This window comes from Crocodylus siamensis, chromosome 4, assembly GCF_052110815.1.
Source record: "Crocodylus siamensis isolate JL-2025a chromosome 4, ASM5211081v1, whole genome shotgun sequence".
NCBI classification, from domain to species: Eukaryota; Metazoa; Chordata; order Crocodylia; family Crocodylidae; genus Crocodylus; species Crocodylus siamensis.
In genome coordinates this window covers 67,357,999-67,382,977 of record NC_143398.1, presented here as the reverse complement: position 1 = coordinate 67,382,977, position 24,979 = coordinate 67,357,999, and the positions used below count along the sequence as shown (strand labels likewise).

The 24,979-nt window shown below is 40.9% G+C and overlaps 2 protein-coding genes across 2 annotated transcripts in view; both read right to left on the bottom strand.

The window, feature by feature from the left end:
• Positions 1-4,868: 4,868 nt before the first annotated feature.
• Positions 4,869-12,267, bottom strand: SLC35E3 (solute carrier family 35 member E3). The gene is made up of 5 exons (XM_090042500.1): positions 11,741-12,267; positions 11,017-11,127; positions 8,360-8,518; positions 7,725-7,807; positions 4,869-7,258 (listed from the first exon to the last, which is right to left on the bottom strand). The coding sequence occupies exons 1-5, from the start codon at positions 12,128-12,130 to the stop codon at positions 7,072-7,074; spliced, it is 930 nt and encodes a 309-aa protein (XP_089898626.1). The 5' UTR covers positions 12,131-12,267; the 3' UTR covers positions 4,869-7,071.
• A 2,241-nt stretch (positions 12,268-14,508) lies between these two features.
• The window catches only part of NUP107 (nucleoporin 107), a 39,430-nt gene continuing 28,959 nt past the window's right edge, over positions 14,509-24,979 (bottom strand). The window contains exons 20-28 of the mRNA XM_090042499.1: positions 22,242-22,280; positions 21,735-21,885; positions 20,433-20,539; positions 19,141-19,243; positions 18,720-18,880; positions 18,064-18,189; positions 17,136-17,249; positions 16,405-16,572; positions 14,509-14,847 (exon numbers count right to left, since the gene is read on the bottom strand). Coding sequence (XP_089898625.1) covers positions 14,740-14,847; positions 16,405-16,572; positions 17,136-17,249; positions 18,064-18,189; positions 18,720-18,880; positions 19,141-19,243; positions 20,433-20,539; positions 21,735-21,885; positions 22,242-22,280 — 1,077 coding nt within the window. The 3' untranslated portion in view covers positions 14,509-14,739. The remainder of the gene's footprint in view (positions 14,848-16,404; positions 16,573-17,135; positions 17,250-18,063; positions 18,190-18,719; positions 18,881-19,140; positions 19,244-20,432; positions 20,540-21,734; positions 21,886-22,241; positions 22,281-24,979) is intronic.

Here is a 24,979-nt window from a genome sequence, read left to right as displayed (position 1 = left end):
TGCCATTCTCTATTTACTGCCATGGAAGTAAAGTTGCCTGTTCATCTCTGAAAAGTCTGATCAATTTATCCCAGTACCTAACAATGAAGTTTAATGCCCACATTTAGGTACCATATTGAAAATCGTGGGACATAGTTCCTGTGTTCATTTCTCAGTTTATTCCCTTATCCCATTATCTGATACTTTGTTTTTTCAGCCTAGTACTCTCTTCCGGAGCTTCCAAGTCTCTAATGAACATGCAGGTTCTACATGAACTTTCCCGTTCGAACACAGGCAGAGGTAGAGAAACTAACCCACTTAAACTTAAAAGCTGTCTTTCCCAAGATCATTAGAAATTACAATTCTTTTTTACGCTTCATCCAGGAAAGACTGGCCAATTCAGGTCCTCTGTCTGCTCTGAAGGTAACAGAGCCATCTTTTTACTATTTATGGTTATCAAAATAAGTCCGTCTCATCTGTGACACATTTCTTGTGAATCCTGTTGGTGTTAGTTAACTAGCTAGTTTTTTTGGCATATTTGTGTGCTTTGATATGGAACACACATTCTCATTCCAAAAGTTACTGATATTTTTATGAGTTTTGCTCACGCCTCCCTTAATTACTCACTTCAAACAAAGTAATTTATTCCTCATTGCTGCTGCAGTTAGTTTGCCAACTAGACTGTCATGGTTCTTGCTTTACACATAATAGCAAACATGCCCATTCACTGCTGAACTACAGGAACTATGTAGGGACACACAAGTACCATATCAGCAAATTACATATTATCTTAGGTTACATGACTCCCTACACATTTCTTGGAAAAGTTGACTTTTTACTACGTTGGAGGGCATATCCAGGGTGCACACTCTGTGCAACAGGTAAGGGACCAGGTAAGAAGGGAAAAGGTCAAGGTCTTGGATAATAATGTAAATATTCAGGCATATTTTCTCCGATTTCCAGAACTAGTTGAAACATATAAACATATATATTTAAATCATGGGTTTAAAACACTCTGAAGCAGGAAAGAGATTTTTTTCTTGCTTCATCCAAGGAGAACAGGGCAGGGTTTTGTGCTTGCCCAAGGCTGCAGAAGGTGGGGGACCTGCTCTGCACTCTTTCTTACCATAGGCCTAGTACAGAGGGGATCATAACCACCAGCCCAAAGCCTTGGCTAGGTCCACAGCACAGCTGATCTGGTGCTAGGGTGATGGGTTTAACAGAATCTCTAAAGGGCTGTGCCTTTTAGTTCCTGGAGTATTACAGCATAAGAACTTTAAAAAAGCAAACTAGACAAAAAGGACTTTATAATTTAAGTTCCACAATGTGAACCGGAGGCGAGGCAAAAGCTCTCTCCTTCTCTCAAGAAGCGTATGGCCTCTAAGAGAGCGCTCTGGTAAAATCTCCATGAGATGCAGTTTTACAATTGCTGCAGCCAATCGTTTATTTTTCACATGGGATTCATATTTCCAAGCATTACTGAAAGCTATTCTAAACCAAGTGTGCAGTATTATGGTGTACTGAAAGCTCACATGCAATTCTGATCTTTGATTCTTTGAAAAAAAACACCTGGAGATAAACTAAGAGCCTCTTCTGCACTGTATTTCTTAGCCTGCGGGGGTTTCACATGATGTTTATTTGTTTGAAACTAGAAACTCCATAGCTCAAGAAGTCATCAGCTCCTGCTACTTATTCCTCCCTTCCTTAAGGCAATAATTTTCTGCAAGTGACACCACAATCTCCATAGTAATTAACTGTGATGTCAAATATAAAGGCTGGAACATTGGTGGCGGGATAAAGGAAGCAGCAAAAGGAAAATGATTTTTTAAGGAACGGAGTTCAATGGCCCAGGAAGAGGTACTTAGTGATAATCGAGTGTAGACAAGTGTTTGAAAAGAAGATAAAACTGCCTCATTAGAAATTATGAGAGTGAAACATGTTTTCAAGATCTTTTGCCAGCCTTTGCTGTTTACTTACCATCACTATATATGTTTTGTTTTTGCTAAAAGGAGGTACTGTTCTATAAGTAAGTTACTCCAGTGCATGATAGCTTCAGTTCTGCTGTATTTAAAATGCAGCTAAAGCACCCACTAATCAAATGGGATGAGCACAGGTTGACTGGGGAACAAAACATTTTCCAAGCAGACTGGCTTTTCAGCCTCCTGCCTAGTTAAGCTTTCCATCAGTTTCTGAAAACTGCAGCCAAAGGGTTCTCTTGCCCATCATCTATTGAGTCCCTGTTGCCTCTGCCTCTTTCCTGCTTTTCCAAGTATGCTGGCAATCACCACTAGCAGGGCACTAGCACATGGTCTATAACTATATCATTGTCAAATGTATTACTACTATCTGCATAGCAACAAATTTGTATTCCCTCACAGGTGTTAAGCAAGAGCAAAATCCCTGAGCATTTACAACCCAAGTGCATAAATAGACAAAAACCAGATGGAGCAGGGGGGTGTATTTCAGTGAGTTTTGCAGAGCAGATGTGCTAAATCAGCAGTTGGTTAGAACCAAGTTATATATCCAAATGCTTTAAATGTTTCTGCAGCTACTACTGTGTGTGAAGTCATTTGGAATTCAGTCATTTTTATCTTCAGAGCTTCACAAATATTTTTTTTTCCTAGCCTTATCTACAGAATAAACCCTCTATCAAAAGTGATCTACCTGCTGGTATGTCTCAGAGAAACTTAATCAACTGACAGGCAGACTGAATAAGGCTTTAATGTTCCTTTGGCCCCTGCTACAACCATGCATTCATTCAGCATAAGCAGACAGAGCCAGCATATATTTCTGCTGAACTGGAGCTCTGTCCTGAAGGCAGACTTGCAGGAAGACAAGCTCCCTTTTCACCAAGAAGCTGCACAACATATTCCTTCTACCTCAAGTCTAAGAATGCAGCTGTTTTCCCATCAGCAAAAACTCCCCTGGAACAGTACACTGAACCCCTGCCCTAACTTATCAAGTCATACAAGATCAGCAGATACAAAATGCTGCCAAACGCACAAGGTTATCAACGTTACAGAAAATAGTGAGCCTTGAAATAGTGAACAGTCCTAATGTGAGCCAAATTTAAAAAAAAAAAAAATCAAGGCTTAATGTTTACTTTTTTAGGGGTAAAAAAACCCCATCAGAGGACAGTGACCTCAGATTTTTTTCCCCTAGAATTTCCCAGCAATATCTCTGACAGCAACAGTGCCAGTAAAGACAAGATGCCACAAGCCACTGGTGTTTTAACCACAGTCGGTCTACTTTGAGTATGCTCAGATAACACAATGGTTGAAGTGCCAGCAGCACGTCAAGCCAAGCACTCCAACTTGGAACTGCTGTGGTGGAAGCAATATCGAGAAAATTTAGAAAGAACTGCTAATACAGGGGATGCTTTGCATTTTCATCATAGGATAGAACCATGGCCTAGCTCCTTAACACAGCTCAGTCACCTTTGGAAAATGAAGTCCAACAACAAGCAACACATATTTACTACTCATTGCAGTCTTCCTGCAAACCCAGAGCTGGTTTTAGTAGAGAACCCCTTGATTCCTTTCTCCCCAAACCTCAAAGACCTTTAAATAAAGAATATAACAATATTTTAGTGTACTGTTTGCTGTCCCTTCACTTCTAAGGAAGCGTGAAAGCGTAGTGAGTACATTGCAGAACAAATATAATAAGCCTATAAATGCATTCCTGGTACATTTCTAATGCATTATTTCAGTAGCTGCTCATTGGATATATAGTTATGGTTGTTAAAATATTATATACAGTGCAATTCTACTGGTAAGGTCAGGTAAAAGATAGGAACCACACATACTAAAGACATTAATTGCGTTTTTCCTCTTCATGCAAACAAAAGTAACTGAAATAGAGATGTTAGAAGAATAATATTAAAATAACATTTTGTGTATTAAACGTTTTCCCCCCCATTGAACAAACAATTTGAGACAGATTGTTGATTTGTATATATAAAAAACCCCCAAACCCAAAAACAAACAACCCCCCGCTTTCCAGTAAGCAGGATTACTTTTACCTCAAGTTTGCCAAGTTTGGCTGCATTTTCACTACATGACTTCTAGCACAGAGAACATTTGTAATAAAAATAAAAAACACTCACAGAGCACCTAACAAGCAAATGTCCCAGGACCACCAAATCCAAATACTTGTTTCTAAATCCAAGAACCGGTTGATGGCAACCATTTTCATTTTCCAGCCCCATCTCATTTCTGCCCAAGATCCCCCATACTGCTTAAAAGGTGGACAACCTGAAAGACTTCTTTGTACACACAGAGCTCTGGCATGTGGAGAAAGCAGCATCCCTGCCACCAGACAAGGGTTGATGGGTGGATATACAGGGACCCTGGTGCAGGGATAAAGGATGACTACAGAGTCCCCAGTTATGGAGAAAGGGTGGGGGGAATAATGCCATTTATAAAAGCTATAGTGAAAATGGGGAACATACACAGTCCCTTGCATGAGTGAAGAGACAGAATGAGTTTATAAGGAATCCCTGAAGTAGAGGAGGATGGGAGGATGGCACATGAAGAGCCTGACAGGTAGAAGAGGGATGAAAAGAGTCTCCTGTGTGTACAACTAGCATAACTAAACAAAAACTACAAAGGGTGCATCCACATATACAAGTTTAGCACCACTTGTAGCTTTGTGTCTTGTAGTGCAGATGCTGTATTTAAGTAAAGAGCCAGCCAATTCAATCAAACCCGGAAACATATGCAGCAGCAATTCCTGCCCCCCAAATATAACAAGTAACTAAAATTCTGTGTGTTCCCCAGGACATTGATGCTTAAGCTACATAACTGTATCAAGGCAGCAATGTCATCCCAAGATTAGGCAAGTCTGGCTGTTAATGTCATGAAACATTTGATAAAGAAAAAGACAAAAAGAAAAGTCCAAGAAATTATTTTATTCATTAGGCATAATGGGCAAAACCCAAAGTAAAACTGTTCAATATATGAAAAATATCCAGTCAAGCACCCTACAGGACTTTCCAGCAACAGAGAGTATTTATTGTGTACCCTCTTAAATAGCCAGTGTTTAAATCACTTCCTTAATTTTCTCTTGCAGTTTTGAAGATCTGCTCCTGTCCCATTTTTAAGGAGCCATTTTTACTATCACACATTTTTGGCTAGTTTTCTCCCCATGTAATCTATTCACATCAATCCCATCTTAGGTCTGGTCATACAGGCTTCGAAATCAGTCATTTCATTTCTAACTCTAAAATGTAAATAAATCACAAGGACATTCTTAAAGGAGCTTGTGCACAGCACAAATTAGTGCAACCTGCTTTCTCAGTGCACAGACTGAAGAATGTGCACCTAGAGATCAGACAGTTCTAAACACATTTCTCAGCACTTCAGGTTGGTTTTTAAGCTAACAAATTATAGGATTTATAAAAATGTTTATAAAAGAAATTTTCCTTGGACCTGTCCAATGCCTAAGACACAGTTGGTAAAGACACAAAATTCTTTAGCTGTTCATAATACTGAAACAATACAGAATAGTATGATGTAAACTTAGGCTACCCTACCCAAGAGAAATAGATTTTTCAAAAAATCAAGTACTTTGAAAATTGAATAAATAATTTACAAGCCTGAAAACAGGCTTCACTGTAAAAGGTGACTGAGATTGCTTCTTGCACATTAAAACAACATTAAAGTTTTTGATCATTTGCAATGTTAAAAAGCTTAGAGGACCCAGCTATCCAGTCATTTTTGTGGGTTGCTGTAAAACCCAAACACCTGTTTCTGCTTATAACTTAAAACTACTGCAGATAGACATAAAAATGCAATGATTAAAGTAGTGCAAATAAATTTTAAGCACTTGCAGATCTGGTAAACACATTTAACAGATTTATTGAAAGCAGGAAAATTGTCATGTTAATGTTTTTTATAAGATGGTTCTTTAGCCTTTCCCAAATGGCTAAAAAACTAAGCCTGGCTTTGGCACAGAGCAGTCATTTATACACCACAAATTACTGCAGAACATGTGCCCACCACAAGCTCCTCATTGGTTGCTGCAGATTTCCTGAAGGAACCCCAACGTAAGATTCCCAGCAATTCTTTGGGTTCTTATACAAACAGTGAACCTTTTCAGGGAAAGGTATCCGCATGGGTGAGATGCAGAAGAGCAAAAACTAGAACAGTACGAGGTTCACACAACTTTCTACCCCAATGACAGTTTACACATACTTATTAAAAAGATCCCTTTGGGCCACATCTGGACAGTTTTTTTAGCTGCCCCCAATAGTTCCACGTGCTAACCATAAAGCAATTCTCATTAATGTAAGAAAAATGTGAAGCAGAAACAGGAAATGTTCCAAATATCAGTGACTTTATCAAATACTGTTAGATCTAAAGATCAACTCAAAGTGCAGATCTTGTTTTCAACATCTCCAGCATTTGGGGGGCGGGGGGGGCGGGAAGCGGGTTCAAGTTGATCATTACAGCTGCTGTCTCCATTCATCATTTCACTAATAATTCTACTCGAACCATTCAGCTGAAAGTAATTCACATAGTTAACCAGGATCCCTACATATGTATTTTGCTTTTCTCCGATTTAAAAAAATCCCCAATTTTTGGTTAAAAAGTAATCCCAAATCCACATTTTTCCATGTTTAAAATGAACGACCATTGTATGTATGCATGCATATATATATTAGTGGTGTTTCATTTAAATGACAGAAAAATGTGGATTTGGGGTTACTTTTTTTTTTAACTGGAAATTGGGGATTTTTTTAAAATCAGAGAAGACCAGGATCCCTATACATAAGGAATCATGTTGGAACCAGGTTATGGTTGACAGCTTTTTTAACATAAACAGCAAAAAAGCAAGGTGCCCTTTCATTGTCTAAAAGTCAAAAAGGCAGCAAGTGTCTTTATATATTGGAATACCTGCACGTATAGGCCTCAAAGCTTCTTTACAATAATAATAATAATAATACTGTCAGGATCACAGAGTCAGAATTCCTTCAATATTTACTGAAAGAGTAGTCACCATTAGTTCATTTGGTATGGATGTGAAAGTCACAGCAACTCTCAGAACATTTACCCCCTGATATAATGAACACTTTTCTCAAGAAATGTTGGTTTATGGACGCTGAACCAATTTACTCTTACTGCCTTCCTGTTCACCAAGTTTGAAGTGGGTATATGCTAAAATGCCTAACAATGTGCACAGAATCCCAAGACCTTGATTTACTGATAATGGATCCTTAAATAAGATGTACCCTCCCAGAAGAGTGATGCAGAACTTGAAGTGTCCAAACATATTATACCTGCGTATCTGTTAAGGATAACAATTGTCAAAAAAACAAATCACCATCTAAACTAAAAATAAACTGTGGCATTTCACAGAGATTTCTTTCCCCACAACTTTCCATTTTAATCTGTGCAATTACAATACGTGACAAACTGCATTTACATGAGATGTTTCATCCAACTTGCTGCACAAATCAAGCAATACACAAACAACAATCACTTTATACACTTCTTACAGAGCCACAAAAGTACATGCAAATGTTCTCAGAGACAAAAAGATCACATTACTGCATTAACGACCAGTGTCTAAATGAACCATAAGAAAACAGGCTAAAACTGGATTGAGCTCTTCCAATTGTAATATTCAGGATAAAGTTGGTAAATTTCCAATTTGCCCAGGCTTTTATTTCCATTATAATATATAGCTGAGTTACCACAAATCCTATTTATTTGAAAATAGGAAGTGACAAACACAAAGGATACGTGACAGGAGAGGTATTTCCAATGATCCAGTAAATGGACAAGTTTACCATAAAGGCTATTATACCAGACAGCAGCACCATTATCTGTGGATTAACAGACACAGTCAGTAATCCAACATATTTCTCACCGTCTTCAGTTATACCTCAAGTTGTTTAAGTTTCTTTACTTTTAAATACAAATCAGGAAACATCACATATGAGAACAAAGAAAATTGAGAACCAAAAAAATCAAATATTATTTCAAATTCAGTGCAGACAACTTGAGTAAGAAGTTCAAAACATGTTTGTGAAAGCCAAGCAGTACTACAACACGCATTGTTTCTTCTTTATTCCCTCTGTCTGAGGCAGTGGCCCCGGAAATTCAACTGAGCCCTCACACAACAATTTTATGCAATAGGTATATTTGAAGGTAATTTGCCATTTCCTTGATTTCTTGTAACTAAGACTCCTACACGCAAACATGAATGGGCTGAAAAAGACACTCAGTCAAATCTACTGACAAAGATGCCAAAGTGGCACAAAGTCACCCCTCTCACTTCCTTTACTGTCAAAAGCTATATTTGAACCTGTTGTACTAAGTGATAAAAGCACTGGTATCTAATTTAAAATAAAATAAAAAGAAGAAATAAATCTTACCACAGCAGAAAGCGTCCATGGTCCAAATATCCCCCCTTCTCCAAATACTGGCTCAAAGAAGGGTACGGTACAGAACAACATGGCACAGGACATTGGTGCCTGATAGTACAACAACTGCATAGAGTTCACCTGCAGCTCATGCTGCTTGGCTCCCACCCACTAAAACCAAGAGGAAAAATGGTGTTAAACGTGAGAAAAACCAAACCCTAACATAAAAGCAAACTTGGTCACTGATGTGGAGGGAATTTAATATGGACAGTATAGTTTTCCACCTCTCCTTATGTCTCAACCAGAGATGTACTGGTCTTCACTTTACTGTGGGTAGGCAGTGCTGAGCAGACCGACGAGGAAAAAAAAAAAAAGAACATGAATACTTTCTTTCAACTAGCTAACTAACAGTTAGCTCTTGACTTTTTTTTCCCCTTTGTTTCTCCTATATCTCTTCCCATATTTTATGAGAAAAGTCTTCTACCCAAGTACAGACAGAACAGTGGAAGGGTTGTAAAACTGCTGGCTCCTGTCTTTCTAATACTACACTCCAAACCAAGCATAAAAACATACTGAGTGCCTTCCACAAAAACAGCAAACAGAATTGTGAGAGCTATTAGTACTTGTAATATTCTGTATTGGGGGATGCCACAACATGATTATCAAAGTTGCAACAGACTACACCAAGTTACTGGCATGCTATCAACATAAAACTGTTAAAAATCTCACATATTTTAACACAGAATATTTTATGCTGTTCCTCAAAGTATAACAACTTTGCAGTGTTCCTTATGACAGAGGTCCACAGGGAACCAATATTTCAAGTACTACATGGTATCATTACATTACAAATAAAGCTCCTACCATAATATGCATGTTACTTATCCTTACCTCTTCCTTTTTATTTTCCACTTCATTTACCATTAACCACTATATTGAACAAACATGCATGATGAATACCAATTTAGCTTTCAGTTATACTATGCATGAATTTATTTTGATATAGAAAACCCCAGTTTTAAACAATATGCATAATTCAGAATAACTGCTGCATGTTAATTTCTATGATTACTAAAATGAATGTTATAAAAAGCTGGGAGGCAAAGGATTTTTAATGCTTAATCTGGCATTTTACTGAAGACATGCTCTACAGCTAATGTTTAATAAAATTAATACAGTGAAATGATCATAGTTCTAAATTAAAAACATCATAGCTTTCTGTGAAAGTACAAGACATGATTTCACCTAAATAGCAATGAAGATTTTTGCAAGATACATGCAGTCTGACTATTCCAGGTAACGGTGCCTGTTTCTCGTTTCTTTTAATACATTTTAAGACTAAATAGAACCTTTATCTTCATGTAGTCCAGGGGTGGGCAATTATTTTGGGCGGAAGGTCGCTTACCGAGTTTTGGCAAGCCATTGAGGGCCATATGACAGGCAGCCCAGGGCAGCTGAATATTAATTTTCTAAATTTTTTAGGGGTCCTGCAGTCCGGATAGAATGGCTTGACAGGCCGCATCCAGCCCGCAGCCCACATTTTGCCCACCCCCTAATGTAGTCTGACCTCTTGAAATACAGGCCAATTCACTCTACCAATTCACTCTACCCAGAGATACTTTTTGTGCTACCACTTGTGAATCAGAAAGGTATCTAGTTTAGGCATTTTGATCTAAAGATACCAAGTGATGAAGGATCCACCTCAACAGGATGAGAACTCTATCCTGGGAAAAAGGAATTCGTAAAAGGACTTTGGGATCCTGATGGATAATAGGCCAACTCTGAGCTTCCAGTGGGAGGCCAGGGCTAAATGTAGCCCTGGATGCATAAACAGGGGAATGTCAGACAGGAATGCTATACTACCTCTTTATTTGTCATGGGTGCAACCACTACTGAAATACAGTGTCCCACTATGGTATTTATTCACAGTTCAAGAAGGATGTTGAAAAATTGGAGACAGTTTAGGGAAGAGCCATGAGAATAATTAAAGGATTAGAAAACATGCCTTAAAGTGGGACACAGGGAGCTCAATCTGTTAAATTTAACAAAGAGAAGGTTAAGGGGTTACTAACAGGGAAATAATTCTGATAATAGAGAGCTCTTCAATCTCAGACAAAAGTGTAAGAAGGTCCAACAGCTGCAAGACGAAAGTAAGCACAAGGTTTTGACTCTTAAGGATAATCAAAACTAGAACAACTCACCAAGCACTGTGGTAGATCGTCTGTGACTAGAAATTTTTAAGTCAAGAATGGATGTTTGTCTTTTCTAAAAGATATATGCCAATTCAAGTAGATATCAACTCAGGTAAGCCCAATGTCTTGCATTAAGACAGGAGAGCAGCCTAGATGTCCACAATAATCCCCTATAACTTTATAATCTTAGAATCCTAAAATAACTGTCAGTCCCTTGCACTGTTAAAAATGTGCACATTTTCTGAAATAGCCCACAAGCATTTTAGTCACTGTATCTATATACCTTTTTCTGCTAGAACAAAGAGATGTCTATTAAATGAAATCTCTTTCCCATCTAGGCACTGGTATAGTGTTGCAATAGCTTTAAAACATTTTTAGACCATTCAGCTCATTGACATTATGTTCCAATATTTGAAACAGTCAGTTCTGTTGCAACACTTGGTGAAAAATAAAAAATAAACAATAATAGTTACCAACCACTTGATACAGAGATGTAACCAGAACACCCAGGGTAGCAAACACAATTCCAAGGAAGTTAAACTTGACATCGTAATAGGAGTTTAAGAACACGCCTAAAGTTATGGGAATCTGCAAGAAAAACCACAGAGCAGTTGATATTATTTACATTTACTGGAGGTGGAAGTCAAAGGCTTGAAACTTAGTCTACCCATGATGCTTTGGAAGTGCCTTCCCCCATCCATCCAGTAACCAGCTGACCCAGGATTCCCCAGGCCTTCCAGGAGTTACAGAACAAGAACCACTGACATTCAACGTCCACACGCAACTTTGCAGCTGTCCCCATCTCACCGCTTCAGGCAGACCTGCATTTCGTCCCCGGCTGGCTCCTACCCAGGCTCATCAGAGATGAGACTTGAGCCATGTATCCCTCAACACGTGAAAAGCAGAAAACTGCCACAACCCCACCAAGCCTGAGCCAGACATTAGGGCTCTGCCGAGTGGCCTGTCAGGGCCCGTGGGGCGGCTGTGGTGTTGGTTCCAGGGGGTTTAAGGGACCGGGATGTGCCCAAGGCAGTGGCACCCCAGCACGGAGCAGCCCAACACGCCTTTCTTGCCCAGAGGCTTTGCCAAAGGGCTGGGCCTGGAAGAGGCAGGGCAAGTGAGGGAAAGGCCCCTGCCACACACCCTCGCCCATGGTCCGCCCCAAGCTCTCTGAGCCCCGGTGGCAGAGGGCCCCCCTCACCACGGTGAGCTTGATGCGCAGGGGGAAGGTCTTGCCGTAGGCCAGGGTCTGGATGGCCACGATGGCTGGGGTGGTCATGGCCTTGGCCAGCTGATAGGTCCCGATGGTGTTGTTCTGCAGGGACAGGTTGGTGAAGACCACGAAGCCGCAGAAGCTGAGGGCCAGCGGCAGCACCTGGCCAGGCCGCAGGCTCTTGGGGGCAAAAACGCCCAGCGCCTGGCACAGCGACAGGCCGAGCCAGGTGGCACCGAAGTGCACGAGCGTGAGGCTCAGGTTGGGGAAGCCCAGGTGCACGTACAGCCACTTGTTCAGGAACACGATGCAGATGGACGAGCCCAGGTTGGCCACCAGCGCCGCCGCCAGCCGGCCCCGCGCCGCCGCGCCGCCCATCTCCTGCTGCTGCGGCGGCGGCCCCGGCAGCGCGTAGGGCGCGGGCAGCCCGGGCCCGGGCCCGGCCAGCGCTCCCCGGGGCGGGCGCCGAGCTGCTGCCCCCGCCCACCGCGGACCCGCGTGTCTGCGGCGCAGGATCTTCCGGTTGCACAGGAAGGGGGCGGGGCCGACCTCGCAATACGCGCAGGCAGCCCCTCCCATCACCCCTCTCTCAGGCGCATGCACCACCTCGCACGTCTCGCAACTCCCATGCACCCCCCCCCACCGCGCACACCCACCCCTCACACAGCCCCTCTCCAGCACCCCCCCATACCCCCCCCACACACACACACACGCGCGCGCGCGCGCGCGCCCTTTGACATCCCCCCCCGGGAGATTCACCTACCTACATGTCACACAACCCCACACATGGATACCCCCTCCCCAACCCCCCTTGGCACACACCTTCACTCATCCCCCCAAGCACATACACTTTCACCCCCCCCACACACATCCCCTTGATACACCATTGCCCCCTCCCACCTGGGGGGCAGTCCCTCCCACAGGTCAGCATCCATCATTTTTGGTCTTTGGCAAGAGAAAAAGCAGGTACCCAAAATCATTTTTTCATCCATTCGCACCTGTGCCCCCTTACCTGTCACAAACCTCTGAATCCCTCCCTGAACAAACACCCTTCTTCAGGCAAACGGAGAGGCTACAGCTTCTCCCTCTGCCTGAAGAAGGGTTTTTGTACCTGAAAGTTTGCAAAGAACAATTTTTCCAACTATTTTGTTTGTTTAATAAAAGATATCACATTTACCCCAAGAAATGGCTGCAACATTCCAGCTGCTTCATTCTCCAGTCCCCAAAAGTGCTTGTGCTGTAAGGATTTATACACCGTGAAATTGAGTAAATTAAGTCGAGGTTTGAAGTCCAATTTTTAGTTCTTGAAATTCAACCTTGACTTATACACCGTATCACCCTGCGAGTGGTGCTGAGTCCACTCGCAGCAGACAGGGCCTGCTGGTGTGGCCCCATCTCCCGTAAGCCCAGCGGTGCTTGCAGGGGACAGGGATAGGGATGGGGCAGGGTCTGGGCTTGGTGCTTGGCTGGGGATATGCCGCTTGCAGTGGACAGGCTTGGTGCTCGGCTGGCGCAGGCCCATCCGGTGACTGGCCCCAGGCCTGCAAGGGACGGTGGCCCTGTCTGCTGCGAGTGGCACTGCTGAGTGTGGAGTCCAGTGCTCAACAGTGCCTCGTGGATGGGGCTGGGAATTGGTACTTGGCTGGTGCAGCCCAGGCAGCACCGCTCACAGGGGGTGGAGCCGCAACAGCCAAGCGTGGAGTCCAGCCCCGACTTATACATCACGCTTATGAAAATCCTCGCTTTTCAAATCAGAAAGCTGGGGAGGGGTCAACCCATATACCATTAAATACAATAGGTCTGCAGAACTTATTACGAGTAGCAAGGAAGGAATGAAGAGAAGCTAGGGTTTGACTTGGATCTGGGAAATTTGCACTTAAACTGAACTTACAAAGACACTAAGTTCTTATACACAACCTGATGGCTCATGTTTAGCTCTCAGAACTTACTCAAAAGTCCTCACTTTCTGATCCCAGCCTTTGTTAGGCTCCGTACTATTCCCAGCCCTTGAAAGCAGGGTGGATTTTTTTTTTGTTATTCTGTGCCCACTATAGAGAAAGCAATGACAGAGTAGTATTGCCCGATGCTTATTAATACAGCTTCTTCATATACATATAGTCTGTGTGAAACAATTAGAGTTTCCTCTTCTATTGCTGGACCAGAAATTTCTAAGCATGGACTACCTAAATTAAAAATCCTCATGCAAAATGCCCCTAGGCTCTTCATATTCTTTCAGAGATGACAAGAAATACAGCTTCAGGTCTCAGTTGAAATAAGAACTAAAACAGATTTGAACATGCACAAGTGAGTTTTGTTTTGTTTTTTAAAGGAAATAGCCAGTCATCCCTGTTTATGCATTCTCAAATTTGCATAATATAGACAGACTACTCTTCCTTCCAGTTGGAGATCACACAACCCTGAAGCAGTTATGTTACTACTTACAAGCAGCAGCAGCACACACACATTTTTAACAACCTTGAAAGCAGTAGGTAGCCTTTCTTTTTGAGAAGTCTTAGTAACTTCAAACTATTTTTTGCTCATCATTTAATGCCCCTTCTTTCTGACTGTTGTCTTCTGTGCTCTCCAAGAACTTTTTTTTGCAGCCTCATTTCCTTCTCCACTGCATTCCTAGACATTCTTCTTCGGTTCCAAATCACAAGCAGTTCCTGTGGAAACTGCCTGGTTACACAGGTACTGGGGTTTGCTCACACGGAGCCACTTGCACATAGGACAGAAAAAACCCACTAAGATTTGTGCCTGTCAGCAATTTTATTGGAAAAAGACATACTAGAAAATGCTGAATGGCCAATGTTATCCATGCAGCTTAAATCAGCATTTTTCCAATACAAAAATTCAAATCTCAATTATTTTATTTTACAAATGTCAAGACATTACAGTCCCCTAAACCTGATAAATATATTTACTTTTTCAAACAGAATATGATGTCCAAACTTCCTGTGCAGAAGTTCTGTCAACATATTCTACAGCTATGACTGAATTTCATATCCCAGAGGATCAAGACCCTGGTCCAAGAGCATTACAGAAGATTCCCTTAGCTTCTGTAGTAGCTTCTTGAGTTCTTCCTTAGAAAACACCTATGAATAAAAATATGAAGACATGAGGTTATATTTTCTTTTGTATATGAGAATACATTTGAAAGTAAGCAATGGATTAGCATGCCTAAAATAAGTTGAACAGGTTGAATCTAAGTGTTGAGACTTAGACACAACAAAAATTAGAATAAAAAAGCCTAGTAATCGTCAATCAGCCCAGAAGAGTGGCAGTACTCCAGCTCCAAAGTTGCTCACAAATCTCAAAACTGCTTAACATTTCTACTAGAAAGATAAGCAGGGAAACATTTAATAGTAACAAAGATGGTGACTGGAATTCAGACCCCCTTGTAGAAATAGAGAGATCACGATTCTTAGAGTAGTTGGTTTACCTGCAAACCCTGCCTCACAGTCCATTGTTAAAATGCAATTCCCTCCCTTCCCCCTGCTATTTTGCAGCCAGAAGGATTAAAACCAAGAATGCTTCTGTATCTTTGGAAGCACTGGTAGGCCATGTCCAGACAAATATGTCCAGACAAATATGGACGTTTGTTTCCCTGGGGACAAGGAGCAGCAGCAGCATACCTTGTGCCTGGGGAATTCCCACACTCTGGAGTGCAGCAGGTTACCTTGGGTGGGGTAGGGGAGGCTGGGGCCAGCAACTGTTCTGGTCCAGCAGTCTTACATGCGGTCCTGGGGGCCTTGGTGAGCTGCAGCCAATGCTCCTGCAGCTGGGAGCATGACTTTGGCTGGCCAGGCTAAGGTTTTGGGCGGCATGGCTTTTTTAGACCCTAGGATCTCCCAGAATCAAAAACCCCCAAACCTGTGCTGCAAGGTAGCAGTGCAGGGAATGCCTGCATGTTCAGTGTGTGGTACCGCAAATGGGTCTGTGGTACCACATACCGCACGCACATCCACGTTAGCCTGAATGTGGCCATATAGTGCATGAGGCTTGGTTGCTAGTAGTGAAATGCAACAGCAGAACAATGAATCTTTATCTTATGATTTGGGAGGGAAATAAACACATGCACAAACATAGCACTATTTAGAGGAAATATTCAGATAACCAAATTTCTCAGGCCTACCTCTTACAGGCCTTAATGACTTTTAAAGAACACACAGCAAAAGGCCAAAGTTAATCCTTTATACCAGTGGTTATCAATCTTTTTAGTTTGAAAGCACCACCCTCAGAAAATGCCAGCTCTTAGCTTTCACTTGTTTTTCAAATATGGAGAGCAATTTTTCTGCTGTAAAGACCTCAAAAATACCCCAATATCAGAATAGTTTTGACACTACGGATTCCTATTTAAAATGTCTGAGGTTATCTTGTGAATCACATGTAGATGTTTGCATGTTTAACAGTGGTAATACTATGTGGTACCCTTAAAGGGTCTCAAGGCATCCCCACGGTGCTGCAACGCCATGGCTGAAAATCACTGATGGGGAAGTCCTTTACTATTGCAACTAACAGGATAAAACAGGAAAGATTCCAGATTATACTAATCATAACTTTGTATCTTCTTTTATTAACAGCTATTTTCTAAGCAACTGTATGCTTCTTTAAATTAGTTTTAAAAGTAAAATCAAGAAGCTCTAACTCACCATGTACAGTTTATGCCGCTCTGAAGCAACAGTATCAGCTAGCCTCAGACATTCCTGATATTGCCCAGTACTGTGTAGAACTGTATGAAGTAAAAAGCACATCATGGGCAGGCACAGCTTTCTCAGCAAAATCATCTGATGTGTTCGTTCAGGATCATCTTTAGCATCCTTTTACCAGGAAAAGATGCATTAGTTTGAAATACATTTCCTTTACGCAGTTTTACAACAAAGATGGCCAATCTGCAGCATGTGTGGCACAAGCAGCCTGTGCATGTGTGGCAGATCAGGGAGGGAGCAGGCAGCACAGCTTCAGATATGGCAGGGAGCAGGAAGCAAAGCAGAAGATTGAGCAGGCAGCATAGGACAGGGAGCAAAAAACAGAGCAGCACATTGGGCAGGGAAGAGGATTGGAGTAGCACTTGGACAGGGTATGGGGCTTGTTTTGTGGCACACCTGCCAAAAAGACTGCTTTACACCCCCACCCCTACCCCCACAAAGCAACAGTGTCAGAATCAAGACATTGGAACAGACAGACTACAGGTCTGATGGGTATGGCAACTGCTCATATTCCAAACTATGGAAAAAAATCCATTCAAGCTAGTAAAGCCACGAGAGCAAATTATATAAGCAAACAGACAAGAGAAACAGAAATTTGAGAATGCCAAAAGATTCTTATTATTGAGTAAAGACAGCAATTTAAGATCTGTTCCAGGGTACAAGAATCTGTTTACCTCTCTAACATCAACCATCCATCCTCCATCAACAAACAGCAAGACATTATACATTTTTTCTTTTACATCAGCTGTTAGTGCATCCAAGAGACCTTTCCAAATTCCATAATCCATCTGGAGAAGAAACATTACAGTAAATAGCGTATGTATATATTGCTGAAAAGAACAACATCCAAAGCCTACACAACATCTTATGTACAGAGGCTAATGTGCAGTTCTAATTCTAAATAAAAAACTTAAGTTTTTAGCTGTTGGCCTGCAATGCCAGCTGCCAACAGGCATTTGCATACATGCTTAATAGTCTGTTTAAAGAGAGTAAAAACAGATGGTTCAGGAGTAAATGCAACCCTTCACAGAAAGCGATAATATTTTGACAACTTATTCTGCCATATTCTCTAGAACAAATTGCACGCTTCAATTCAACTGCATGCTGTACATTTCATACTTTCCGATATATGCAGTGGGGACTTTTGGTGAGAAAAAACAGCAACAATCTTATGGGAAGGGTGTGATAAATGTAGTAGGTCCTTCCACAAAACAGTACTGCCCTTTATTCTCCATGGAAGAGTTAATGGCAAAACGTTGCAATGAAGTTTTACATTAAAAAAAAAAAAAATTAATCAGTTTTAGTAATCTACTATTATGCTATGAAGTCCTGCAAGTAAAGTTGCAACAGAATACAAATAGAAAACACAAACCTTATAAAGAAAGCAGTCTTATGCTTTTTGGAATTTTTCATTCACTGTTAGAGTTCACAGTGAGTCAAATCAGTCATGCCAATTAGTCGATTTCTACTGTATTCTAGTCAAACCAGAACCGTTCCTTTAAACAGGAACATGCAACACTCATGTCTGATAATTTATTACAACGTATTTTATCAACAGAAGAACTGTATTTTAGTAGATCTTAATAAACAAGATCTACATACCTCATATTTTTTCTCTTTATGTTCATGAGCTACTTTCTCAGTGAAGCTTGCTTGTGGCAGCAGTGTAGGTTTCTGTGGAGCTGAGTTCATATGTTTAAACCATTCATTGAAGGTTTCATGGGCTTCCTAATTTGCATTGCAAAAAAGAAGAGTTTGCCATTAAAGATTACTACTCGGACATTTTGAATTGATCCATGGATCACTCTGTTATATCTTTTCAGTCTTGTTCTCATTAAAAGCTACTTAAAAAGTTTTTTTTTCATGAAGTCATCAAACAGAAAAATTAACATCACTTGCTTCTCTAAATGTACAGAATCAACATTTGGTATATACTACATTACAAGCTTCTCAATCCTTTAAAACGGAGGTCAAACTCATCAGGCACAGAGGGCTGGACGAGCAGCACAGGGCTGGTCTGCAATCTAGATGAGTGCTAGGGGGCCGCCAGGCAGTATCATGAGCCAGGTAATAGGGCTCCATGGGTGAGGTCCAGCCTGTGGGTCATCTCTGACACCTACCCCCTCCTTTAAAATCCCCCCCAAAAGTGCACCCAACACAATGTTGCTCAAATACATGCAACTTCTTTGGAATCATAGGAACATGTTTACTCCTTTGGCAAAGTCAAGTACTCATCATTCAGTGCATTTGAGTCTTACCAGGTATGCTCTAATACATAAATGTTCTCTTATAGCATTATCATCTTCAGGTGGAAGAGGACTATCCATTCCTTGTTCCTCCCACTGATTATATATTTCTGCTATGGAGTCATGCGGAATCTTCACAAACACGTCTTTTGCTGCTTCGTGTTTTTTGGATGCTGTGAGAACAGAGTCTTAGTGTCAGCACTTTTATTTTACAAAATTTGTTAATGCTGTCAATTAAGCATGATGCAAATTCTCTATAATTTCAAGACTGCAAATCCTCTATAATTTCACCACCTTGTTTCTGTTCCTTAATAAGATAGGTAGGGATGTATCCAAAGTCCAATGCTCTTAGATAACCATTATTGCACTTACAAGACTATGAATAGTATGTTTAAATCTACTAAAATCAACAAAATCTATAATATTATCTTACCCAAGAACTTCCGCATTATAGCATTGCTTTGCTTAAGTGCTTCAGCCCTCTGTGCAGGATCAAACACCAGCCAGTCAATTACATCTATCTTCAAGCGATCCTCCTATAAGAAGCCAATATACTTATTAGACATAAACAGGATTTCTTCAAGGATCAGCCAGTGTTGAATCTACTAAGTCAAAAATATGTATATAAACAGTGTTCTTCCTAGAAGTCTTCAGGCAACATTATGAGATACTTATGGTAGTTTACTTTAAACACAATTTTTGTATCAACTGTCTAAAAAAAGAGGAACTGTCCAGTAGCCCAGATCTATTCAAATCCATTCCAAGCATCTCTCTCTTTCCCCCACCTACAGGGCAAACTGCTGATCTTCCCTTAAAAGTCCTAGCAGAATTCGTTTGAATTGTTAGTAGTTGCATCTACACATGCATTAATGTGCTTTTCCTAACGCACATTAAACATGTGCGCCTTTGGTACTGTGCATTAGGGCAGCCAAATACATTTATTTAGTGCCTCACATTGAAGGTGCTAAATTTAAAGTGATTCTTAATGCACAGTAGCTTATTTTACTGTGCATTAGCATGATTGCACCTTTTTTACGTAACGCTTTAATGCACAGTAACATAGGCTACTATGGATTAAAGCGCATGTGTAGATGTACCCACTGAAGAAAACAAGTTATCAAGACTCCTCCTTCAGCTCCACTCAGTCAATTGTTTCCTGAATAGTAATTTGAGAAATGCCCATAGTCAATTACAATATGCCTTTATTATGTCACTGTTATTGTCTGATCAGAGGCATAACAGTTCAATGGTGTTGACAAAGAACCCACAGCAGAAGGCAAGTTTTCAATTTCTTCATTTGATTGAGAATTAGAATTGGGCACATGTGCGAGCGTGTGCATGCATACATAGAATTATTCAGGCAGAACAAGCTTGCTGTTTTAGCACGAAAATTGGTAAACTATTTTAATAACAGCTGTCATTCTCCCTCCCAGCAGACCTTCTTTCACATTTTTGCCACAGATGAGCCACTGATTTTATCTTCCCTTCCTGTTACTCAAACACGTACTGCAGCCACGAAGATTCAAGAAATATGCAAAAAATCGAAATCGAAACCCAAACCCTGTTCTTGTTCCCCAGGTATGCATCTCACATTCACTCACTCAGAAAATACTGCTCTAAACTTCAGTTAAAAAACAGAAACACTGGGGACACTGCATGCCCTGAGACTCGTGTTCAGTTGTTACATGGGAGAACATTTGTTTTACTGACTTTGCGGACATTTACCTCTGTTGTGCCACTATCTAGTGCAAGGTCATGGTGAGTGAACTCGCCAGCATCTTTCTTGCGAATGTTTTCAACAACTGTTTTTGTTATGGTTGCAACATCCAAACCTACATTTAAAGACAAAATTATATAAGCAATATTTAACTATCAATTTAGATTGCCAGCAAGAAGAATTTTATTGGGAGTTTATTGGTCCTTTTACTTTGGTACTAAACATTCTTAATTGTTTGTTTTTATGTTCAGAGTTTCAGGCTGAGCCATATGTTTCTGGAATGGGTAATTTATCGTTGCCTTTCAGAAAGAGGGGACTGGAGTTTAAGAAAAAATAAAAACATTGGGAAGGGGCAGGATTAAAAAAAAAGCAAGTTTGACATATCCTTTTCAGTCTCTGCAAAAGGGGAGGCATAGACACATTTCTTAAGAATTAACTATTCTCATAACCTTGGATTAAAGGGGCAAAAACTGGTTTAACAGGAGTTGGATGAGGGGGACCCCAGAGCCATGCACTTTTGTAGATTCTCCCCAAATGTGAGAGCCAAGTTGTCTCCTACTTGTATAGTTTGTCTTGCAAAAAACAAAAGAAGGCAGGATTTGTCATATATAACAAGAACTTTGGAACCCAGGTTATATGAGTAGGAGTTGAACTAACTGAGAAAGTACAGCAGTGGAGATATTGGTTTGAGAATGGTACTAGGTGTCTCCCAAGGAAGGAGTCAAGCAGATCATTTTACTTTTCTTTCTTTTTTTTTTTTTAATTTTGTGGGTAAGAACAGAAAGGAAAGATTGTAAATTACTCTGACATTACAGTAGATATTTTGAAGGATCATTAAAGCAGCACAGAAGAAAGCTTTACACCAAATAATACCTGAAGTAGTATCTGGGTCTGTCATGAGTCTTTCCTACATAATCTTTAGTTTAGGGAAAGACAAGAATTGGGAAAAGCCTTGGGCCCTTTAGTATGTCTGCTATTAACTTAGCAGTTCTTTCTGTCTGGCTTGGAAGTGATTACATGTTCAAATATTGTGCTGAGTTTAGAAAGAAAAGTCCAACCTCAAGAAAAAAGTACAAAGACAATGTTATCCTCTCAAACCAGAAATCATTCTGAAAGGCTTAATTTTTTCCAAACATCACCACCAATCTAAATGTAAGAGACACTGAGAAAGGATACATCCATCAAGGAGGAATTCGTCCCACATTTGTATGGCTGGGACCGGTGGTACCAAATTAACATCACTGAAAGATAACATAGCTGACAAATAATGGAAGGTAAGCACTTAATTAGCTAGCTTCAGCTGGTCTCACCTGCTTCCTTTGCTAGTTCAAGACAGTGATGGCGTTGCTCAGTTTCCATGACATCTTCTAAGAATACAGCATACTGAGCAACAGCGAGCTCCTGAGGCAAATGGCTGACATAGAAGGCTATCAGATCCGTGTGCTTCTCAGCCATCATTTGCTGAAGAATAAAACCCAGCAGCATGTACACAGGTAATGAATGTATACTTCTGTACAAATTCTATATTTCCTGTGGGTATTTTTAATACATACAACTGAACACAAATAACAGCTATCAGACAACATGGAACACAAATTTCTGAGGTTCCCCGACTCCCCGCTCTTATTTTGGCATTCCTACTACAAAGTCTGGCAGGTGTGGCTGAGGACCTGGATATCTATTAGGAGATTATAATTAATATTTTCCTGAAGGCTCATGCATTTTTTTTTTTTTTTTTTTTTACAACTTTAAAGCTTATTTTCTTCCTCAGCCATTAATCATAAGCCAAGCAGGACAAGATACTTTTGAAAGCTTACCTGAATGTAAGTCTTTAAGACTTCAACAGAAACTTCTTCCTGAATGGGAAAGAAGAATTTTAATTTTGAATAAAATAATGCTATGAAATCAACTAAACTTCTCTTTGTGCAATTTTATAGCTTACTGCATACCGAAGATTACATACATAAGAGCTATACGCATATAAAGCTAACTGCATACCATGTCTTCAGTAATCTACTCCTTGTAGCAAGCTACAACAGAAAATGCATTTCTGTGATGTGCTCTTCTGAGGCTGACAGACCCAAAAGATAGGTCTACATAGCACAAGGTAGTGCAGGGGTGTCACTTGCCTTATGCCCTGGGCTGGCTCTGGACTGGAACATGTGGTGGCAGCAGCTCTGGCCCTGGACAGGAGCATGCTTCGGCTCTGTACCAGAGCACATGGTGGAGGCTTCTGTCCATGTGTGCCCCATGCCATAGCTCCAGCCACACATGCTCCAGTTGAGCTCTGGCTCCCACACAGGGCACATTACAGAGGCTGATGGACAGAAAGGGAGGGCTGTGGCAAAGTGGCCAGAGGGCAACCAAGGCTGTGTAAGCCATTACTCATCCTTCTTGCCACTGATTGCCATTCTGCAGTAGGCCACTCCTACCAGCCCCACCCGTAGTCTGGTGGCCGGTATGGAATGGCTCTATGGACTGGATCTGGCCCACAGGCCACACGTTTGACATCCTTGCTGTAGAGAAAGCCAAACTGGTTCTCCATGCAGCAGCTCCCAAATTAGAAGCAAAGCAAGCATTTGTCTGGTACTGCATTTGAGCCAATTGCTCTGCTGAAAAGAGGTTTCAAAATTCTCTGGATTTTACTGCTTACAGTTTCTGGTTTATTAGAAATATATAACCATTAGCTGTCCCCAAAATACTAATGGAAGAACATACATATCTTTTCCTCGTGCATTCTCTCTAAGTTACCATGTTCTTTTGATTACATGAGACAGAAAGATGCAGAAAGGTCAAGTTGCTACTGGCTGAAGAATATTCTGAGCATCGCTAGCTATTTTACAGAGAATTTCTGCATTCCTATGTTATAGAATGATTGAAGTAGAGCATCTCTCCACATCAGCTGGATAACCTGTCATATTTTACTCACAGGAACAGTTTCAGACTGTAGAGAATGCAATTAACCGAGACTACCTTAGCTTAGAAGAATGGAGCAATCCTTATTATGAGGAATTGCCAGTTTAATGTAATGATGATATAGTATCAAATACACTGGTTCTGTACAAGCACAACTGCTTGCATGGCAGCAGAGCAGGTGGTGAGAATGATACCACCTCACGTAGTTTTCAATCTTGTATTGCTTTGAACTACTAGATGTGCTTAGAGATCTGTGTCTAACTACTGGCAACTGGCTATATTTTGTGGCTTCTTATGGCCACCTGATATTCCAAGAAATTCCAAGACCATAACCATGGGGAACTGTTACTGCCTACCCTATATAGGCAAAAAGTGTCAACTGTCTATCAAAAGGTGGTGACCGGTTTTGTTCATGGGCATCAGGCTTATTAGCTCAGATGATAACCTCACTATCCTTCATCTACCTTAAATATAATGAAATGGCAAAGGAACAAGCCCCAGAAAAACATGGATTTGATAGATCTTCTACATCTCCAGTCTGGTTCCAGACTTGGGATAAGTGATATTTACTATCTATGACAGGTATTCTTCTGCTGATAGACTAAATAAAACTGATTATGAGATATTAACAGCTTTGAATGCTACTGAGGTTGACATCTCCAGCACTGCAAATCCCAAGAATTACAAGTCATGAGATAAGATCTGCAAAGCCATGAGATAAAAACAGGGTTTTTTGCCTCTATTTTGACCTGTTTGGGGTACTCAGGTCATGTCTGAGCTTTCCTTTAGAATCATGAAGAATGGAAATTTTTTTTTTTTTTAAATGAAACCTAATATTCTCCCCGACCACATGAATGAAAAAGGGGATGCCTTAAGAAAAACAACATAATGGTACTTTGCAAGACCGCCTCTTTGAGAAGTCTACTGAGAAATGATGGCCATTTAACTAAATTCACTCTGTTCCTCCTCAGAAATCCTAAAGTGTAGTAATCAAGGTACAGGGTACAGATTTTGGTTATCAGAATCTAATTTAAGAAACTCGAGCTGCATGTTAGCATCAAAATCCAAATGCCTATAGCATTCCAGCATGGGCATTATCCAACACTTAATCTCACTCAGTAGAATCAAAGTCTGAAAGCACACTTTGTATGTACAAGCTTTTACCCTCACCAGCTGTTAGAATCAGGTCTGCGCACACATACTCTGCACAACTAGGTTGCTATGCAATGGTCAGCAACTACTAAGCATGAGTGTGCCACTGCGTCCAACAGTAAGCAAGAGTGGAAAGGCTTTAGCCTCTCCAAAAGAGGAACTTTATTGAAAGAGTCACAAGCAGCTGGGAAAAAACAAAGGGAAGTGGCAGTTAAACTTAGCATCTCAATCAACTCTCAACAGAATTTTAAAGCTAAAAGGTAAGCTTGAATCCACTGGTATTGGGAACCTCTATGACCACCATAATACGCAAGGGAATAGGGAGAAAAGACATTGAGACAGAAATAGCACTGCTGCTTGGGTACGCACACACACACCAACCTAATCAATGCATTAATCAATGTTTACTTTGCTCCTCACTCTGCCACTGCTCAACAGAATCACTGCTTATTAGCATCAAAAGGGCTCTGCCAAATGCGATTCTAAT

What these genes read in the sequence shown, in the direction of transcription:
- SLC35E3 (XM_090042500.1), bottom strand. Translation starts at nt 12,130, where the DNA reads ATGGGCGGCGCGGCGGCGCGGGGCCGGCTGGCGGCGGCGCTGGTGGCC. An exon ending in CATGGACGCTTTCTGCTGTG is followed by an intron (nt 7,808 to 8,359) that starts GTAAGATTTATT and finishes GTTAATCCACAG; the next exon opens with ATAATGGTGCTGCTGTCTGG. An exon ending in GGAAATACCTCTCCTGTCAC is followed by an intron (nt 7,259 to 7,724) that starts GTATCCTTTGTG and finishes ACAGATACGCAG; the next exon opens with GTATAATATGTTTGGACACT.